This window comes from Gallinula chloropus (genome assembly GCF_964237585.1).
Source record: "Gallinula chloropus genome assembly, chromosome: 2".
NCBI classification, from domain to species: Eukaryota; Metazoa; Chordata; class Aves; order Gruiformes; family Rallidae; genus Gallinula; species Gallinula chloropus.
The window spans coordinates 10,075,478-10,093,484 of record NC_140086.1 but is presented as its reverse complement, the minus strand read 5'-3'; the positions used below and the strand labels follow the sequence as shown (position 1 = coordinate 10,093,484).

The following is an 18,007-nucleotide window of genomic DNA, read 5'->3' as shown; positions in this document are numbered from 1 at the left end:
ATGTCCCATATATGACTTTCACAGTCAGTCTAGAAGAGATAAGCCAAGTAAAATACAGATTGTGTGCAGATTAATACATGCAGTTACAATTTCTACTCTCTTGCGGTTTTCTTCCAAGACTTGTTTTGATATTCTGAGGAATATCTCTAACAGCTCATTTACTAGCAGATGTGCACACAGTATGCACATTATGCACAAATGCACACAGTACAAATGATACCTGATGTTTTAATTATCAAGTCCAGTGTTTTTCAGTTTTCTGCATTTCCCCAGTTGCTTCCTTAAAAAAAATAATGTGAAAGAACCTTCAATCATTGAGAAAACTTAAAGCTGCTGCTTTCACCTCTGTTAGTGTCTACAAAGTAGCCGTGTTCTCAGGAGGAATCTTTTCAGGAAGCTCTAGACTCAACGGGACTACTTTAAAACTCTGTCTTTTCTTGGTGATGAGGAGAGCTGCTTGTTCCTTGTAGATTTTCAAGGTACCCACCTGTTACAGGAATATCTTTTCTTAGATGGCCTAGTTCTTTCCACAAAGACTATTTCATTCATACACTGAAAGACTTTCAAGCTACCAAAAGTTATTTTCAAGTTACTACTGTTAAATAAGAACAGAAATTCAAAAAGACTATAGGGAAGGTAGGTATAGAGGTCAGAAAACTTATGTAGCCCCTTGTTTTTCATCCAAAAGCATTACATGCAGAGAACTGTTCTGTTATCATACTAGGTTGGTGTACTTACTGTACCAATACAACAGTAGTCTAACTTGCACAGTTGAGTGTTTTATTAGAAAATTTTCATCCTCTTCTACATTTAAATTTCCTGCATACCTCAAAATACCTGACACTAGAGTGAACACTGAGGTATTGAGCAATCTGGATGGATTATTTGGAACTACATTGCAGTTGCTTTGTCACCACACTTAAGTTCCTATTAAAAGCTTATCTCAAAATTTTATCAGCATGTGCTGTTACTTCAGTGTTGCAAATTATCAGGGAAGTTTCCCACAGATAATACCTGATGCCTTAGACTAGAGTTAGTGCTTGTTTTTTAAAAGGTGTCATACCTGCATTTCCTGTGACACATCCAAAGCTTTATGTATTTAAAGTGTTATTTTCGGCTTAATTTCTTTTTCTACTCAATATGATCCGAAGGAACTACTTGAGTCTGTGCACTTCTGCATGTTACATACTGCATTTGTGCACTGAAATCAGTAGAGAATGATGACCAGTTGTTCAGAATATATGTTGGCAATTGTTTCATTTTGAGGAACAATTGCAAAATAAATACATATTTTTATAAATAGCTGATTTAAAGTTTTAGTATTTTGCAATTTCCAAGCTGCTTTTCCTAAATAAAAGGGGAGTGCTCTGTCTAATCAACTTCACTCTACAAATGAGCAGAACTGATGGAAGTTTGAGTGATTCCACTGCATTTTATCTGATTGCAAAACCTGCTTTCTAACTATGTATAAACAAAGTCAGTTTTACTTAACAGTTTTCAACATTTTTACAGTTTTAAAAAATCTAGAATTAAAGATAAGGCCACTTACTAGTTTTAACACTGAAGATGCAGTTTCAGTTCCCCACTTGGAGGCTTGCTTCATGTGGCATTGGCATATTAGTCAACATGTTATCACTTCTGTGCAAAGCTGAGAGAATAGTGCCTCTTGTATCACAAGGCCGAGTACATTCAAAGATTGAGGGATTTAAATGTAATTAATATACTTGGAATTGGGTCGGTCTCCTGGTATGGGTTTAGATTTACCTCGATTCTCCTTGTCTTTGGCAGAAAACCTCCATGGTTGAAAGTGTCTCTACATGTAGTAGCTAGAAAGTGTCTCGACATTTAGTAGCTCTCAAATTCTTATTTTCAATAAAGTTTAACAGATCAATCTGGCAAACTGCTTAATGAAATTATATATATATAACAGATTATGCAGATCCAGAAATACACAAATTAGACCCTGTTCATCTCTAGTTTCATGAGTTATCACATCTGTGCAATAGTTTTGAGTATCAAAAGACTGGTGTTTAATAGTCTTTGAGCAAATATGATGTATGAGAATATTATTCTATTTATTCCCATACGTGCCTCTGATTAGGAAGTTCTGCTTTCCTAATCATCAGTATCAATTTATTTTGTCATGCGAGAGTTGCTTGTATGTGTGACTGAGAGAATTCATGGACCGTTAGTGGCTCTCACCCCATAAAGCAGTAATTTGCACCGCTGATTCTGCTGTTCCTTTTAATTCGAGAAACCCTAATTACACACATTTGCTCCATATTTGCATCAGATCTTAATAGAAGGCAGAATTTGGGATTTGTTAATCCAGTGAAAAAATGTTTTGCAATTTTACTTAGATATTCTTTACTAAAAGCAAAGAAGGTAAAATGTAGCTGGATTTTGCCAAAAATAAATGCACCATGCTGAAAATACCATTTATTGTCTTACTGAAACAAAACTATGTTGAATGCACTACCTGCATTATGACAAGTAAAATATATCACCTACTGTAATCTACCTTTTTTCCTTAGGAGCATAGAAAGTATGCTGCCCACTGAGCTATAACACAAAACACTAATCTAGGCTGTCATCTTCCCCCTGCTGTCTTCCCATCGGTTCAGATACCTGAAGCAGCTAATACTTTGCCTTCTTGGGGAAAGCAAACTGTATGTCTTGTTTTGAGACAAAAGGGTTTTTAAAAGAACTTGATATAAGATGAAGTTGACCATAATCTGCCTGATAAGATCTTTGGGGCAGGTGTAGAGGAACTGTTAAGGGTAACAGAGAACATCTGAAAGATTAAAGGATCATTTCCAATCAGGAGAAGATAGTGAAGAGTGTGCTTTTTGTATTTCATGAGACAAAGACAAAATAGGTTAGCTAAAATAAGCTATCATGTACAAAATATGGACTGTGCTGGAGTGATATTAGAGAGAAAGAAGACATGAACAAATACGCTGTCTTTCTGTCCTGAGGTGGAATTAAATATACCTGTGTTTTGGAATGTGCACAAGAAAGGCAGCTGTCCCCAACAGCTAGCGCAGATTAATACTTAGTGATGCAAATATGCTGTTACCTTGGCAGAAAAACACCTTTAGAATCCCTGAAATTCTTTCCTGTAGGGATTTCTATTAAAGGTATGTGTCAAAACAGCAGTATGTTTTGGGTTTTTTTAGCTCTGCAATGGGCTGTGAGGTAATTTAGGGCACAGGAGAGGATAACTTTATGCCAGCTCTTTGAAGGAGACCAGTGTATTCAGCTAGGTCACTAGGCTGGTAGCAGCTGGCCAGTGAGTTGAGACCTCCAGATTCTAGGCAAAGTAAGTTGAAGCACTCAGTCCTCTTCTGTTCAGAGTGCTGGCTCCTTTTGCCTGTGTACATTCAAGTGTGTTGTTTGAAGCATAGTTGTTCACTGCGTTCTTTGAGAAAGGGCAGACCAATAGTGATTCTGTAGCTGAGGTGCCTATTTAGAAACATTGCATAAATTCCATTTCTCTACTGAAGTTTTTGTGAGGTTTGTGCATTTGTTTTTGTCATGTTTTTCCAGGTATTCAGATTTCATTTTCGACTAATTTGATGCATGCCCTATTCCTACCAGAGTGCTCAACCGGTTTCTTCTCTTTGCTTGACAATGTTTTTCATCAGTGGCTCCTAGCTCACTTAAAAAGACACAGTTGCATTTATCATTCTCATTCTGTTTTGCTATTTCTTTCAGAAAATGTCAAAATGCTTCACAGTGTATACAGAGTAGCTCTTTTTTTATTTTCCATCTATACTATTCATGCAACCACTGTGAAAATGAAAATTCTTCAAATCTCTATTCTGAATAAAGTTCAGCCATAATTATTTTTTAGCTCCTGATTAAAAACAAATTCTTTATCTTAATTAGTGTAGAAGTTTATCAAGGTATTAGATAAATCGTTCCCAGTGTATCTTTCATGTAAGTGAGCGCGTAATCCCACAGCCATTTATGCATCCACTTTGTATGGAAACAGTATATTCTGAACCATGCATTTTTGGTATGATTGAGTTCCATAAACTCCTGAAGATCCAAGAATTTCTGTTACAGCCAAATATTTTGTGATCCACATCCTAAACCTTGAAGACAAATGCTTTTCTGGTCTATTTTTTCTCACCTAGTTAGTAAGTCATTGTTTAGAAGCTTTGTATAGGGAAATAATCCCTTTTGAAGTGAATTTTGAGAACTCTAAGATGCCAATTATGATATCTGTGGATTGTCATTTTTCTGAGGCCCTTCATTTTTGTTTACAGGCATTTAGACCATCACAGACTATGGGATCCCAATGAATTTGCTGTTTCCTGCTTCAAAATCATCATGTATTCTATACAGGTAGGATTTTCTTCAGGATTTGTTTTCCTTCCATTTGTGTTTCTAGCACATGAGGCAGAATTAAATGCTCAGCTCACCATGATGATAGACAGTAGATTAAGACAAAGAATCCGTAAGAACTCTTCCCAGAACTCCTTAGTCTGATTATTTAAACTTTTTAAAGAATAACCTAATTGTGGTTTATGATTAGGGGTTATGTGGTTTACTTTCAGTTAATGTACGCTTGCAGAAGAAAAACAATATTAAGGGATTCTTCATGGAAGGCAATGTGAAGGTCCATGAGCAAGCTCCAGAAGGAGGAGAAGGATAGCCATACTGTTATGATATTGTGCTTGATAAATAAATCTCTCTTAAGTTAGTCATTCTTCCATGCCAGTACAGCTGTATTGGTTTTACAACCTAAGAAACTAATTTCAAATGGAACTGTCTTGTGCTAATTGATTTTTACATGTGGGCAGCTTCTGTTGTCTGTTGTAAACATGATCAAAGTCTGATTCTTGCATGCATTAAGCACAGACACACAAAAGTCAGAAAATTCCAGGATTGTTGTGGAAGAAAGATGAGTTTTCTCAGTGTCTGTGTCAATGACATTTTTTGTGAACCAACTTGAAGTCCTTGAACACTGGTTAGCTGAATGAAGAAGCACTTCACGCTTCCTTTGTTTTTGTAGGTGTTTCTGGATATTTTAATACTGTAAGCTTTTGTATACTGTGATGGTTGGACCTCTGTGGCTTCATCTGTCATGGTGGCTTTTTTAATCCCTATTTAATCATGAATTGATTGAAATTGGGATAAATTTTTGAGTAAGAGCATTGCAGTATGAGAACATGGTCATGACCTTAGCTGTTATTAAAATCACAGGTGAAGCTTTTTTCTGTTTGCTTGGTTTTAATAGGCACAATATTCCCATCATGTAATACAAGAAATACTTGGGCACCTTGATGTTCGCAAAAGGGACTCACCACGAGTTCGTGCTGGCATTATTCAGGTTCTTTTGGAAGCAGTTGCAATAGCAGCTAAAGGATCAATAGGTAAGTCTTCCTAAATTAACCGTATCGGGTCAAAGGATGGAGTTGCAGGATGGTGCCCATTTTTGCTTTGTTCTCAGTCTGAAAGTTTTATAATTTTTCTTTTTGCTAATATTTGAAATCTTACCCAATTTACAACTACTTATGTGTTTGGTTATTTGACTGTTTTACAATCCTTTGCATTGAAAAAAGGAGTAGAGGTATTTTTCTGCCCTTGTGAAAGGCATGAGTTTCTGCTTGGTAAGAACTCAAAGTCTGAGAGAACTGTTTGTGACTACAAAAAGTCAAAAAGCCTGTTGCTACTGTGAGAAGAGTAGTAATAGGGAATTCAAAAGTAGAATGATTTTTGAGACCTGTTGTTAGTAACTCTGAATCAGTTACTAATAATCATGGAATTGTTTTTGTTGGAAAACACTTTCAAGATTATTGAGTTTATCCATAAACCTAACATTGCCAAGTCCACAACTAAACCATGTCCCCAAGCACCACATCTACACATCTTTTACATAATTCCAGGGATGGTGACTCAACCATTTCCCTGGGCAGCCTGCTCCAATGCTGATAACCCTTTTGGTGAAGAGATTTTTCTTATGTCCAAACTAAATCTCCCATGGCCGCAACTTGAGGCCATTTCCTCTTGTCCTATCACCTGTTACTTGGGAGAAGAGCCCAACACCTACCTGGCTTCAACTTCCTTTCAGACAGCTGTAGAGAGCGATAAGGTCTCCCCTGAACCTCCTTTTTTTTTTTTTTCTAGACCCTTCAGCACCTTTGTTGCTTCTTTGGACACACTCCAGCACCTCAGTGTAGTTCTTGTAGTGTCGGGCCTGAAACTGAACACAGAGAATAATGACATAAGGTGAATTATGTCATTTAAGATAGTGTAGTTCTGTGAAATAAGAGCAATTATGAAGATCTGTACATGCAGAGCCAGCTGTTCTTTTTCTTTGGTTTCCTGCTGAAGAAGCATTATTGCTTTGCTTCATTACCTTGACTCTGAGCCTGTCCTTTCTTTTTATACAAGACCCTCTTACATGCACAGTCTTCTGAAGTCTTTTACCATAATATGAAGAGAGTTCATTATTTGATCCAATATATAGAACAGGATTTTAGTAGCAGGTTTTGAAATAACTGAAATTCTGGTGTAAATACCTGCAGTTTAACCTGTTGTTGGCACCTAATTCTAGCATCTGCTCGTATTTTCTACGTAAAACTTGCGTGGCAGGTTGACTCCAGCCAAGTCATTTGTTCAGTCCCCTTCACCACAGGATAGAGAGAAGGTATAAAAAATTAGAAGTCTCATGGAGCAAGGTAAAGACAGCTTAATGGGTTGCACAGAAGTTGTGTGTACAAGGAAAACAAAGGAATTTATTCAGTACTTTGCATTGGCAGCAAGATGTTTAGCCACTTCCCAGAAAGCAGGGCCTCAGCATGCATAACAGTTACTTGGGAAGAGAAATGCCTTATGGAAAACTATAACCCCCTTTCTCCTCCTTCCATTGAGCTTTTATTGCCAAGCATGACATGATCTGGTACAGAATATCACCTTGGTCCCAATCTGTGTCTCCTCACAGTTTCTTGCACACCCAGCCTACTCTGTAGGGACAATGGGAAAAAGAAGAAAAACCCTTGACTCTTACCAGTGCGGAAACACTGGTGTGTTGTCAACACTTTTAGTCCCAGATCCAAAGCACTGTACCACCTGGGCTGCTGAGAAGAAACTTAACTCCATCCCAGCCAGATCCTGTACAGATCTGATAGTAATGGACTGTGCATATATACCTCACTGCATTTCCTGATTCCAGAATAATTTCTACAATGTCAGGGTGTAAGCACATCCTAGGCCATATCCTCCCAACTCTGGATTTCAGTCTTCTTTTCAGCTTAATCTGATTTCTCCTGAAAAGGGATTGAATTTCTTAGCTTTCATTTTCTTAAAGCATCTTTCCCTGGATGGGTGCAGTGATTGCTGTGTGTTGTTTCCAGGTCCAACCGTTCTGGAGGTTTTTAATACCTTGCTGAAGCACTTACGCATCAGTGTTGACTTTGAGCTGGGTGATAGGCGCAGTTCAGCAGGAAGCACCACTTTCAGCACGAGCTCCAAGGAGAGTGATGAGAGGATTGTCCAGAATGCTATCATTCAAACAATTGGTGAGTAATGACAGAAACCTACACTCACTAAAAACACCTCCTTCTCCCCCCTTCCTCAATCAGGTTGTATTAAACCAAGTTGGATCAAAAAGGAATAATGGCAAGTGTGGTGTGTCTGATTGTACTTAGTTGCTGCTGAATCTCAGGCTTGCTTTATGCTTTTGAGTCTGAAAGACTGTTCTTTTAGTTGTTAACTGAACAGATAGCCAAGAAGCGCAATAAAAATTAAAAATGTCAGTGGACTTACCATAAATTTGTTGCTTATTATCTGGACCTTGAAATATAGACATTGCTCTGTGTCTCTGCTACAGGACTAATGTTAATCCTTTTATGAAAATTGTATTGCAAGCAATCATATACAGTAATATATTTTAGTGGGTGTTAGTTCTAAATCTGTAGAAGCTAAGGTTAAACATAGCAGCAACAATGACACCTAATGGCTGGTTGTGCTACCATGGTTTACCTGAAGTACTTTTAAGCACAGTACTGAAAGAGAGCCACAGTTTCTGTAAATGATTTCATTAAAATAGCCCCTCTCTCTTTCAGATTTTTTATATGCTGCAGTCTCTTCCTTTATTTAAAGAACAATAGAGAATATATATTAATTTTCACTAATCTGTACCTTTGCTTATGCCTTGAAGCTTTCTAGAGCTGTAGTAAATATATAGTAGATTATTTCTCACCATAACAGTAAAACTCTTAATAGTTAAATCTAAGTTAAGTCTGCACAACAGGCCTGTCCCAGGGAAGGAAGGGTGTGAGTCCAGTAGTCTGTCTCTCAAATTCCCTGATATTCTTCAACCCAATCACCTTCTCTTGGAGCCCTGTCAGCAATGCAGGAGTTGCTCCACCTGGTTGCACCTCCCAGAAGTGTGCACACTGGAGTACCACAGCCTGCAGCATGTTCCCATCAGAGCTCTGTCTGGAAAGCTGCATCAATCGTGGTGGTGCAGAGCTTAGAGAGGACATGCCCTGCTGCCTGACAGATACCATTGCTCACTGGCTGAGCCAGCAGAGCCAGACCACCCTTTCTGCACACCAGCTGTAGCACACAATGCTCACTAGCAGTTTTATTTGTTTTATAGGTGATGGGGCTGGGCAGTCTGTGCTTCTGCTCCTGCCCGGGTCTCCTCATCAGCTGTCACAGGTGTTGCTGGCTGGCACTTTCTGCTTCCCTGAGGTATCCCTGGTTCGGGATACTCCCTGGGATCACTGCTGTACTGGTGGTGCTGGCACCGGAGGTGCTGGCCTCTTCAGTCTTGAATTAAAGTCATAGTCATATAAAACCTGTATAACTTTAAGATTTCTGTTCACACACCTTTTTAATATTTAATGGTGACTTGAGAACAGACCAAAGTAACATCACCGTGTTCCATGAGAAACACTTCTAATTCTTCACTAAGTTACAAGTTAACAGATGTCACACTTTTTACATTTAAATTATATACTTCAATGAGGGTAACATTAGAATGTTTTAGGATTCAAAGAGGAAAGTGAGTGTCATAAACTCTATAAAACTATTCTATTCAGCAGAAATTAGTGTGTGCAAACAATGCCATAAACTGAATCATTTTTATTCTTGATCTGTTTTGACCTTGTAAATGTATTCCTTGTGCTTATGAAGCCCTTCTTATAAAGAGAAGGGTCCTATATCTATTGCCTTCTGTGACTTCCTTCCATTTTTGTTTAGGATTTTTTGGAAGCAACCTCCCAGATTACCAGAGATCAGAGATTATGATGTTCATTATGGGGAAGGTACCTGTTTTTGGGACAACTTCACAGTCGCTGGATACCAGCCACCTTGGGTTTGTACATCCTATACTTTTTTAAATTTCCAATTAAAAACTTACATTTTAGAATCCTGATAAACTGAAAAGTGGAAAAAAAAAGGTAAAATGCAGTTTCTCACTCATTAGTATTAAATGCCATGCAGAATCGAGGCAAGCATGGTGTCAGTATGTGAAATGAATCTCCAAACAAATTACTGATGGAAAATATGATTGAAACGCAATTTACTTTGCTCTAAAATATTTTTTCTCTCCAGATCTGTACAAATCTTTCTGTAATTATCTACTTAATGGTAGTTAATTCCAGAACTGCTTATATGTGTTTTGCAAATGAGGGAAACTGAATGAACTATGACTATACTTTTTCAAATAGCTGCATAATTTATGAAAATTTTTTTCTTCATTCTGTACAAACTGACTTTAGATTAACAAATAAACTGCAAAAATTCCAGTGAATTTGTTTTGGTTTACTTTTTCCCTGTTTAGAAATAGGAAAAAATTATAGGTGGGCAGACTCCTCTAATAAACCCATAATTAAGAAGCTGCCATATGCTGAAGTAATACTTTTTCCCTGTAACGTGACTATGTTTAAAGACTGCTTTTACTCAGTACAGGGAAAATTCACTGAAGAGATTGCAGCTGTACTTTCTAATGGGCAAGCTCAAGTAGGAAGTCAACTGTTGCTCTCCTGGCTTCTTGGTAGCTTTTCATATAGCATTTTGTCCCTGCAGTATGGGAAGCTACTCCATGGGAGGTAGAAATCTGTCTGTACCAGGCTGTTACAGCTCTTTAAGAAGTATTTAAAACAGTGATCCCTTTTTAGAATTCTGTACTTCGATTGCCAGCTGCTGTGAGAGGGGGTTTACTTTGTGGGATTCTTTGAAAACATGGGACTGAGTAGTACATTAGTATGGTGTGCATATGTCATTCTTAATAGAGCAGCTATTCTAACTGCTGGATACTCTTCCATTACTTACCTGAAAATTTGGTCTCTCCTGCTCAAGGCTTGAGCCCTACGGACAGCTGGATATAGCCAGGATTATAGCCTATGAATGTGGAAGTTTCCACTGTTATGTAGGGCCCAACTTTTGTGAAGAAGCTTGTTCTTTCCTAATGCTCTTTGGACAAAAGGGTTTGTCTGTCTTTTACTTTCTTGACAGGGTCTCCTTGAATAGAGTTTATTCCAAGTGCACTTTTATCGTATAAGAGCTTGCAAGAACAGTGCATATGTGACTGTGTATCAGTAGGAATTTAATTTCTTTAATACCAGCAGATGGAAAATGAAAACAGATGAAGAACAGATTAAATGGTGTTCTGTTTACCTTCCTGTGATCTGAAAAGGGAGGGTTCTTTCAGTTTTTCATGCTAATTTTGTAGATAATGTTATTTCAGTCTCGAAGTGTGGAGGTATGACTTAAACAGTGTGCTGGTTTCTTAAAAGACTCAATTACATGCTTGAGAAAACTAAGCATGTAGTGGTTGAATATTTCAGATACAAAGAGATATGAATGACACGTGAATATTCAGATCTGTTTCACATATGCCTTCACAATTACTGTTTTTTCAATTCTGTGTGTTGTGGTTTTTAAGCATTCCTATAAATGTCCCTTTCAAAACATTTAGTTACTGCAGATTACTTGGAGATATTTGCCCCTTATTTGTGGTCATCCTGCATCCCTTCTGTGAATGCTGTATTCACTTGTCGAAAGTGAAGTTGTTAGAATGATGTCTGGAGTAGAATTATGCTGCCTCTAGCTCTGGGCCCCCTACATAAGAAGGACATGGGGTTTTTGAAGCAAGTCCCAAGGAGGGCCACAAAAACGGTCAGAGGGCTGGAGCACCTTTCCTGTGAAGACAAGCTGAGATTGTTGGGCTGGTTCAGCCTGGAGAAGAGAAGGCTCGGAGGACACTTAGATCAGCCTTCTGGTACCTGAAGGTGCCTACAGGAAAGATGGAGAGGGACTGTTTACAAGGATACAGAGTGATAGGACAAAAGGTAATGGGTTTAAACCCATTAAATGGGTGCAGATTTAGATTAGAGACTAAGAGGAAATTCTTGGTTGTGACGATGGTGAGGCACTGGAACAGGTTTCCTAGAGGAGCTTTAGCTGCCCTCTCCCTGGCAGTGTTCAAGGCTTTGGGCAACCTGGACTAGTGTAGTGTGCCCCTGCCCATGGCAGGGGCATTGGAACTGTATGATCTCTGAGTTCCTTTCCAACCCAATCCATTCTATGCTTCTATAATATTTTGAAGATATGCAAAGAAACTATAATTTTGAACTGTTTTTTTTTTTCTAATTGTAGAGATTTGGGAACTAGGAGGATTCAAATCATGCTATTGAGATCTTTACTTATGGTAAGCCCTATTTATTCAGTGTATATTATACGCACACAGTGGTTTTCCTTTGTGTATACCTTTATATATGTACATACTGTATTACAGCTCTACATTATGGAAAGACGCCTACCTTCATATTACATAGGTTTGTAGTTGTACTGCAGAAAATTGTGGCAGTGTTTTCCCAACTTACATTGCAAGCAGCTCACAAAATATTTCTCCATCTCTTAGAAAACTTTAGTGAATATCAGTTATAATTGGATCCACAGATCCAAAAGAACATCATAGAGTAGGTTGAGTTGACTTGTTTTGTCAGCAGTGCTAGCAGCATGAAACTGAAATGGTTTTTCTCCCTGACACCGGAAAATCTGTCATTAATAGAATGTCCAGTATTTTTAAAACTAGGAATGGATGCCTATCTCCAAGCACTTAGAGCTTCTAGCACCACTGTGCTTTCCTTCCTAGTTTTCCCGAGCTTCTTGTAAGGTGTAATTAACTGTTTTATCATGAATGCATTTCCCAGCTATAAACCTTCAAAGAATATTTCTAGAAATACATTGTGATGGTAAGAATCAGAAGTGGATAGAAAAGGAGGCTGTTGCCTGTAGAATCCTGGCCTATTTTCTTGCAGAAGCTGAAAACTGTTTAGTGGGTGAAGTAGGGAAAGTAGCATAAAGAATGATTTTGTGACTGAAGCAGTCGGATGCTTTCATGGAAAATGAGTTTCTATCTGTGCTTTGACATGAAATCTGTGTGTGGTGTTAGGAAATCAGTTAAACTGTTCTTTGCTTGTCAAAATGTGAAATCCTAGATTCTGGCTTGCAGAGGAGCTGAGCATTCACAGTTGCAATTTAAGGATAGAAAACACATTAGAAAGGACCTCAGGGGGTCATTTTGCACATTGTCTTAATTAAAGAGGCTGTGCCTGAACGGTTTATTCATTTGACCAGTTAAAAAAAACTTGTATTGAAATCAGTAAGAAATGTTCTGATGATTTTGGGTGCTTCACAACCTGTAAGTATGCTTTAGGGGATTCATGTTGTGTGGAAGGAATTGAGCATTTTTGAAACTTAATATGGTTTTGGATCCCTTTTTAGAATATGGAAGGAGAATTATATCATGGGACTAAGATGTGAAAGTATTTTGATCCTTAATGAATATTGATAAATATTGTGGAAAAAACATAGGAAGGAATTTGTGTTCAGAGCAAAGGTTTTATTGTGGTATATAAGGTGCAGTCTGCACACAGAAACTGGTGAAGCTTGCCTGTTATCCTGTGTACGGAACTGAGCAGTGTATATTGTCCATCCTTCACAAAAGGAATACTTACTAAAACAGTCTGTTGTCATCCATTCACTCAGGGAGGCAGCTTAATTTTCCATAGGCAGTTAAAACTGGCACTACATTAAAAGTATGCCTTACTACTTGTAATATTAGCAACTTTCTGTTTTCAAAATACTTCATTAGATTCCTCTCTGTGCCCTCACATTGCTCTGCTAACCAGCATCCTTTCAACCTGTTCAGTTATGCCATAGGAATAGTGCTTGCTCACGTGTGGGGTGTAACCCCAGCAGGCAGCAAAGCACCGCCCAGTCACTTGTTCAATCTTCTCCAGTGGGATCAGGGAAAGAATCAAAAGGGCACAAATGAGCAAAGTGGGTTGGTACAAAGATAATTAGTAAGTAAGTAAAAAGAGGAAACAGAAAAACAAAATGAAAAATACCCCAAGTTATTAAAAAGAACCTTACAAAACCCAATGCATTTGGGGTTTTTGTAGGGTTTTCTCACCACCAGCAGACTTCAGCCCAGCCAGTTCTGGAGCAGTGGCAGCCCAGGCAAACTTCCCCACCAGCTTTATATGCCGAACATGACATCATGTGGCATGGAATATCCCTTTGGTCAGCTGACCTGGCTGTGTCCCCTCTCAACTCCTTGTGCACCCCCAGCCTTCCTGCTGGTGGGGTGAGGAGCAGAAAAGGCCTTGGTTCTGTGTAAGCCCTGCTCAGCAGGGACAAAAACATCGCTGTGTTACCAGCCCTGTTTCCAGCACAAATCAGAATACAGCCCCATACTGGCTACTGTGGGGAAAAAACCTATCTCAGCCAAAACTAGTAGAACACATTTCACATGTAAAAGCTCTAATAGTATGGAATATGCATAATGAAAATATAATTATTATGCAAAGTCTTGGCTAAAGATATGATTGTTTATTATAAAGAAGTTTCAGATAATTTTATTTCACCGCACTTATTCTTCCCAGTTTCTGAATATTGTTTTGGTTTTAAGGTTGTAATATTCTGGTAACTTCCATTTTAAGGGACATTAAATTTTAAATATTTCTGACTGCTATAAATATTCAGCTAGTTAATATTTAAATTGTCAGATGGAAGTTAAATAAAAATAGCGGAATAAAGCATGGCTTTGATAGTATTAATTTAAAAATAGAAAAAATACCATCATGGTACAAGATTTCTAAGAAAGTAATGCTTGCTCCTTGGGTTGTTTTTTAATAAAATAATACCCATAAATGTTTGAGCTTGTACACACAGGATTTGATTTCTCCTTTTTCTTCACATGAGCATGCTCAGTACCTTGTGTAAGCAGCTGAGAGTCTGGAATGGGAAAATCTCTACTGCAGTTACTGCCATCTTCATTTTATGCCCTACAACTTTTCATAGACCATTTTTCTAGAAAATTTAATAAATGATACCATGATTTTTTTTTTGGGGGGTGGGGCGGGGGGTGGTTGTTTTGATAGAGGAAGGATCCAGAGAAATACCATTTTAAAACAGAGAAGGGAATAATTTTAATGTGTAAATTCGAGTCCTTGCAAATTCATAATGCAGTTAGGAATTTCCAAAACCGATACAGGATTTCCATTTGAATCAGCCTTTCAGATGCCAAAGCAAGCCCAGTAAAAAGTGAGGGGCAGCTGCAAGTAATTCTTACAATGCAAAGATGGCACAAATTAATTTTACTTCCAACACTTAACAGGTGACTTCAGGATACAAAGCAACAACGATAACTAACGCACTTCCTCCCCCTTTTCTGGATCCTTTATTGTCTCCTTCACTCATGGAAGACTCTGAGCTAAGGCAGCTGGTCTTAGAAATACTCCATAATCTCATTGATCGGCATGACAACAGAGCAAAGCTCAGAGGGATACGGTAATTATTTTTGTTTGCTTTGGCCTACTTTAAATTCTAGTTTAATATTTGAATGATGAATGCTGTCAATTTAAAAATATTTTTCCTAATATGAAATGTTAATGCACCATTTTGCTCAGTGTCATTTATTGATGGCAAGAGTTTTGCAAGGAAACATCAGTGCATGATACCTTAAATGACCATTTCAAATATCTGCTAGCTTCGCTGTGGAACACAGAGAATGGTATTTTATGTAGAGAACAATTGTGGTTGTCATAATTCTGTTTAGAGTTCTCCCTCTTCAACTGAAATTTGAATGTCATTGTTAAACATGGGTATAATTAAAGTGGAAATTGCTTCAAGCTTTGTTTGAATAGTTCATATATTTCACATCATCTTCCCCTTCAACTTCATTTTGCTAAAATGACATTTTTGTTTCCTTTGTAGAATAATACCAGATGTTTCTGATCTAAAGATAAAACGAGACAAGATTTCAAGGCAAGATGTGAGCTTCATGAAAAAGGTAGTAGGTGAAAGTTACATTTTCCGTGTGAAAAAATAACTATAGCTAAACCAGTTGCTTTGCTTTTCTACAACTGTGCCTTTGCAACAAGTTGCAAAGATTAGTATTGAGTCATTTTTTAAATTGAAATTACAGTGATTTCAGGGTTGAGATACTCTTGATACTTGAGAGGTGATTCCTTGGAATAAAATTTTACTTCTGTTTTCAGTGAAAATCCTCACATTAGAACAGTTTATATCTAAGCCATGATTCTGAAAAATGCACCTCCTTACAAGATTGTTTTTATAGGACTTCTGAAGTTTGGTTCTAAAGAAAACAGGTTAATTTTTTAAGGTCATACTTACATGGAATGAAATTGCTTCTTTACTATAAACATTTTCATCATGGGGAAAGCACATATAGTTAGTTGTGTCATTCAAGACTATATTTTATCTGTGTAGGTATGCTTGTAAACAAAAAAAACTACTGAAGTCAGCTCAAGCAGGCTTTAGAACATTTATCACTGTTAGCTGCCTGAGAAAATAAATTCACTTTTCACAGCTATCTCATCCTGGGTTTTATTTCCTATTAGCTGTGCAATAAAAAAATGTGTGTCTTCAGAGTGCTGACTTAATTTGATATTCTAATTATAAAAATCAGAAGCAGTTTAGCTTGTCCAGAGGCAAAAATGCTGCATATGTTATAATATGCAAAATACAGTTTTGTGGATTTCAAGTAGCATTTCAAGATAAATGTTCTTACTAAATTAGTATAATTAATATTCCATGTGGTATATTTACACCTGTTTTGATTAATACTGGAATAATACAAATATAAAGAATACTCTCAACATTGGCAATTATTAGTAATATGTACTAATGTGACAAAGTCAAGTAATGTAAGAGGGAATTAAATTTTAATTCATCAAGTCAGTGTCTTTGATTTAAAAAAGTTTAAGTTGTATTTACTGAGATTGCTAGATGAAAACTAATTGTCAAAACTAGTTTAGAGGAGGACCACAGATATGATCAAAGGGCTGGAGCACCTCTCCTGTGAAGACAGGCTGAGAGAGTTGGGCTTGTTCAGCCTGGAGAAGAGAAGGCTCTGGGGGAACCTTACAGCAGCCTTCCAGTACCTGAAAGGTGCCTATAAGAAAGCTGGGGAAGAGCTGTTCACAACAGCAATTAACATTAAAGTCAAAAAGGGGAGATTTAGGTTGGATGTTAGGAAAGAGTTCTTTGCTATGAGGGTGGTGGATCACTGGAACAGGTTGTTCAGAGGTAGTGGAGGCCCCATCCCTGGAGATTCTCATGGTCAGGCTTGATGGGGCTCAGAGCTGCCTGATCCAGTGAAGATGTCATGATTACCACAGGGTGGTAGGACTAGATGACCTTTAAAAGTCCCTTCCGATCTAATGCATTCTATGACTATGCTACTTCCAGAGGTAAAGCAGTCTGTAGATCTTGAAAATTAATCCTGTGGACTGATAGAGGCCTGTATCCTTGACAGAATAAGAGTTGTGTATTACAAAACCTGCTTCTTAAACTGCTTTTCTGTGGGGTTTTTGTGTGTGTGTGTTGAAATAATAATTTCTTTACTAGTATTTTGTTAAACACAGTTATGAGGAAAGTCCCCTTGAATTTGAGGGTCTTTCATTAGGTAACTTACATTCTTCACTAGAGCTGTAGCCTCCCTGGTGATAAAGGAGCTTTACTCACCTGAAACATCCTCCAGAAGATTTTTTTTCTCAGTTTGCTATTGAAGGATACTTGCTTAATGAAAAAATATATTGCCTTCACAAACATAACCTTTAGCCCCTCTGTCACTTGAACGTTGTTGAGAATGTTTGAAGATCTACTTTGTATTTTCTCAGTTTTATAAATGGTCATTTTTTTTTTCTGACTGTTTCAATAGGAAGTGCATGCCAGTGTCTGATTAGACCGTGCAGTATTCATCTGTAATTCTCTATTGTCTTCCCTATCTGTATGTTTCCATGTCAGATAGCACAGTACTGTATTCATAAAGAAGCTGCTGTTGCAGCAGTAAACTGGTGGTGGTCTTGATTAATCATGTCCTTGTTTCTGTGTATGCATGTGTATAAATGTATCTAATCCTTTTTAATTTTTTTTAATTCTCTATCTAAAATTGAAGTTGGTCCTGCTTTGAGGAGGGAGCTGGACTGGTGGATATTAAAATGTTCTTTCTAACCTAAAATACTCTGAGACTGATTTTCTCTTTCTTTGTCTTTCATAGCATGGTCAGCAGCTGTACAGACACATCTACTTAGGCTGTAAAGAAGAAGACAATGTTCAAAAAAACTTTGAATTGCTGTTTACATCTCTAGCTCTTACCACAATTGAACTTGCCAATGAAGAAGTGGTTATTGACCTCATTCGATTAGCTATTGCTTTGCAGGTATGAGTCTGAATCAGTGTTGGGTTCAGTGGTTCACAAGTTATATTTGTAATTGGAGATGGAATTGTTTGCTTATTTAACTTCAAATTGGAAATCCCATCATTCAGTCCTAATCTGATTGGTCCATTAAAGAAGTGCGCTTTATACATAACACTTACCAGAGGGAAGCTTCAACTAATCAGATTTGTTGCAAACTTCTACAGCATTTTTTCTTCAGGAAATATAGCAGAGGTGGAAATTTGTCAAAACATTCCTTGGAGTCGCTGATTAGCAGATTCACAAGGTATT

The 18,007-nt window shown here is 37.6% G+C and overlaps 1 protein-coding gene across 2 annotated transcripts in view; it reads left to right on the top strand.

The window, feature by feature from the left end:
- EFR3A (EFR3 homolog A) overlaps positions 1-18,007 on the top strand; it is a gene marked incomplete at its 3' end in the record, with an annotated part of 54,397 nt that overhangs the window by 21,987 nt on the left and 14,403 nt on the right. For both annotated transcript variants that reach the window (XM_084260392.1, XM_084260393.1), the window contains exons 6-13: positions 4,275-4,353; positions 5,249-5,384; positions 7,368-7,532; positions 9,223-9,337; positions 11,623-11,674; positions 14,651-14,823; positions 15,250-15,325; positions 17,558-17,719. In XM_084260392.1, coding sequence (XP_084116518.1) covers positions 4,275-4,353; positions 5,249-5,384; positions 7,368-7,532; positions 9,223-9,337; positions 11,623-11,674; positions 14,651-14,823; positions 15,250-15,325; positions 17,558-17,719 — 958 coding nt within the window. The remainder of the gene's footprint in view (positions 1-4,274; positions 4,354-5,248; positions 5,385-7,367; positions 7,533-9,222; positions 9,338-11,622; positions 11,675-14,650; positions 14,824-15,249; positions 15,326-17,557; positions 17,720-18,007) is intronic.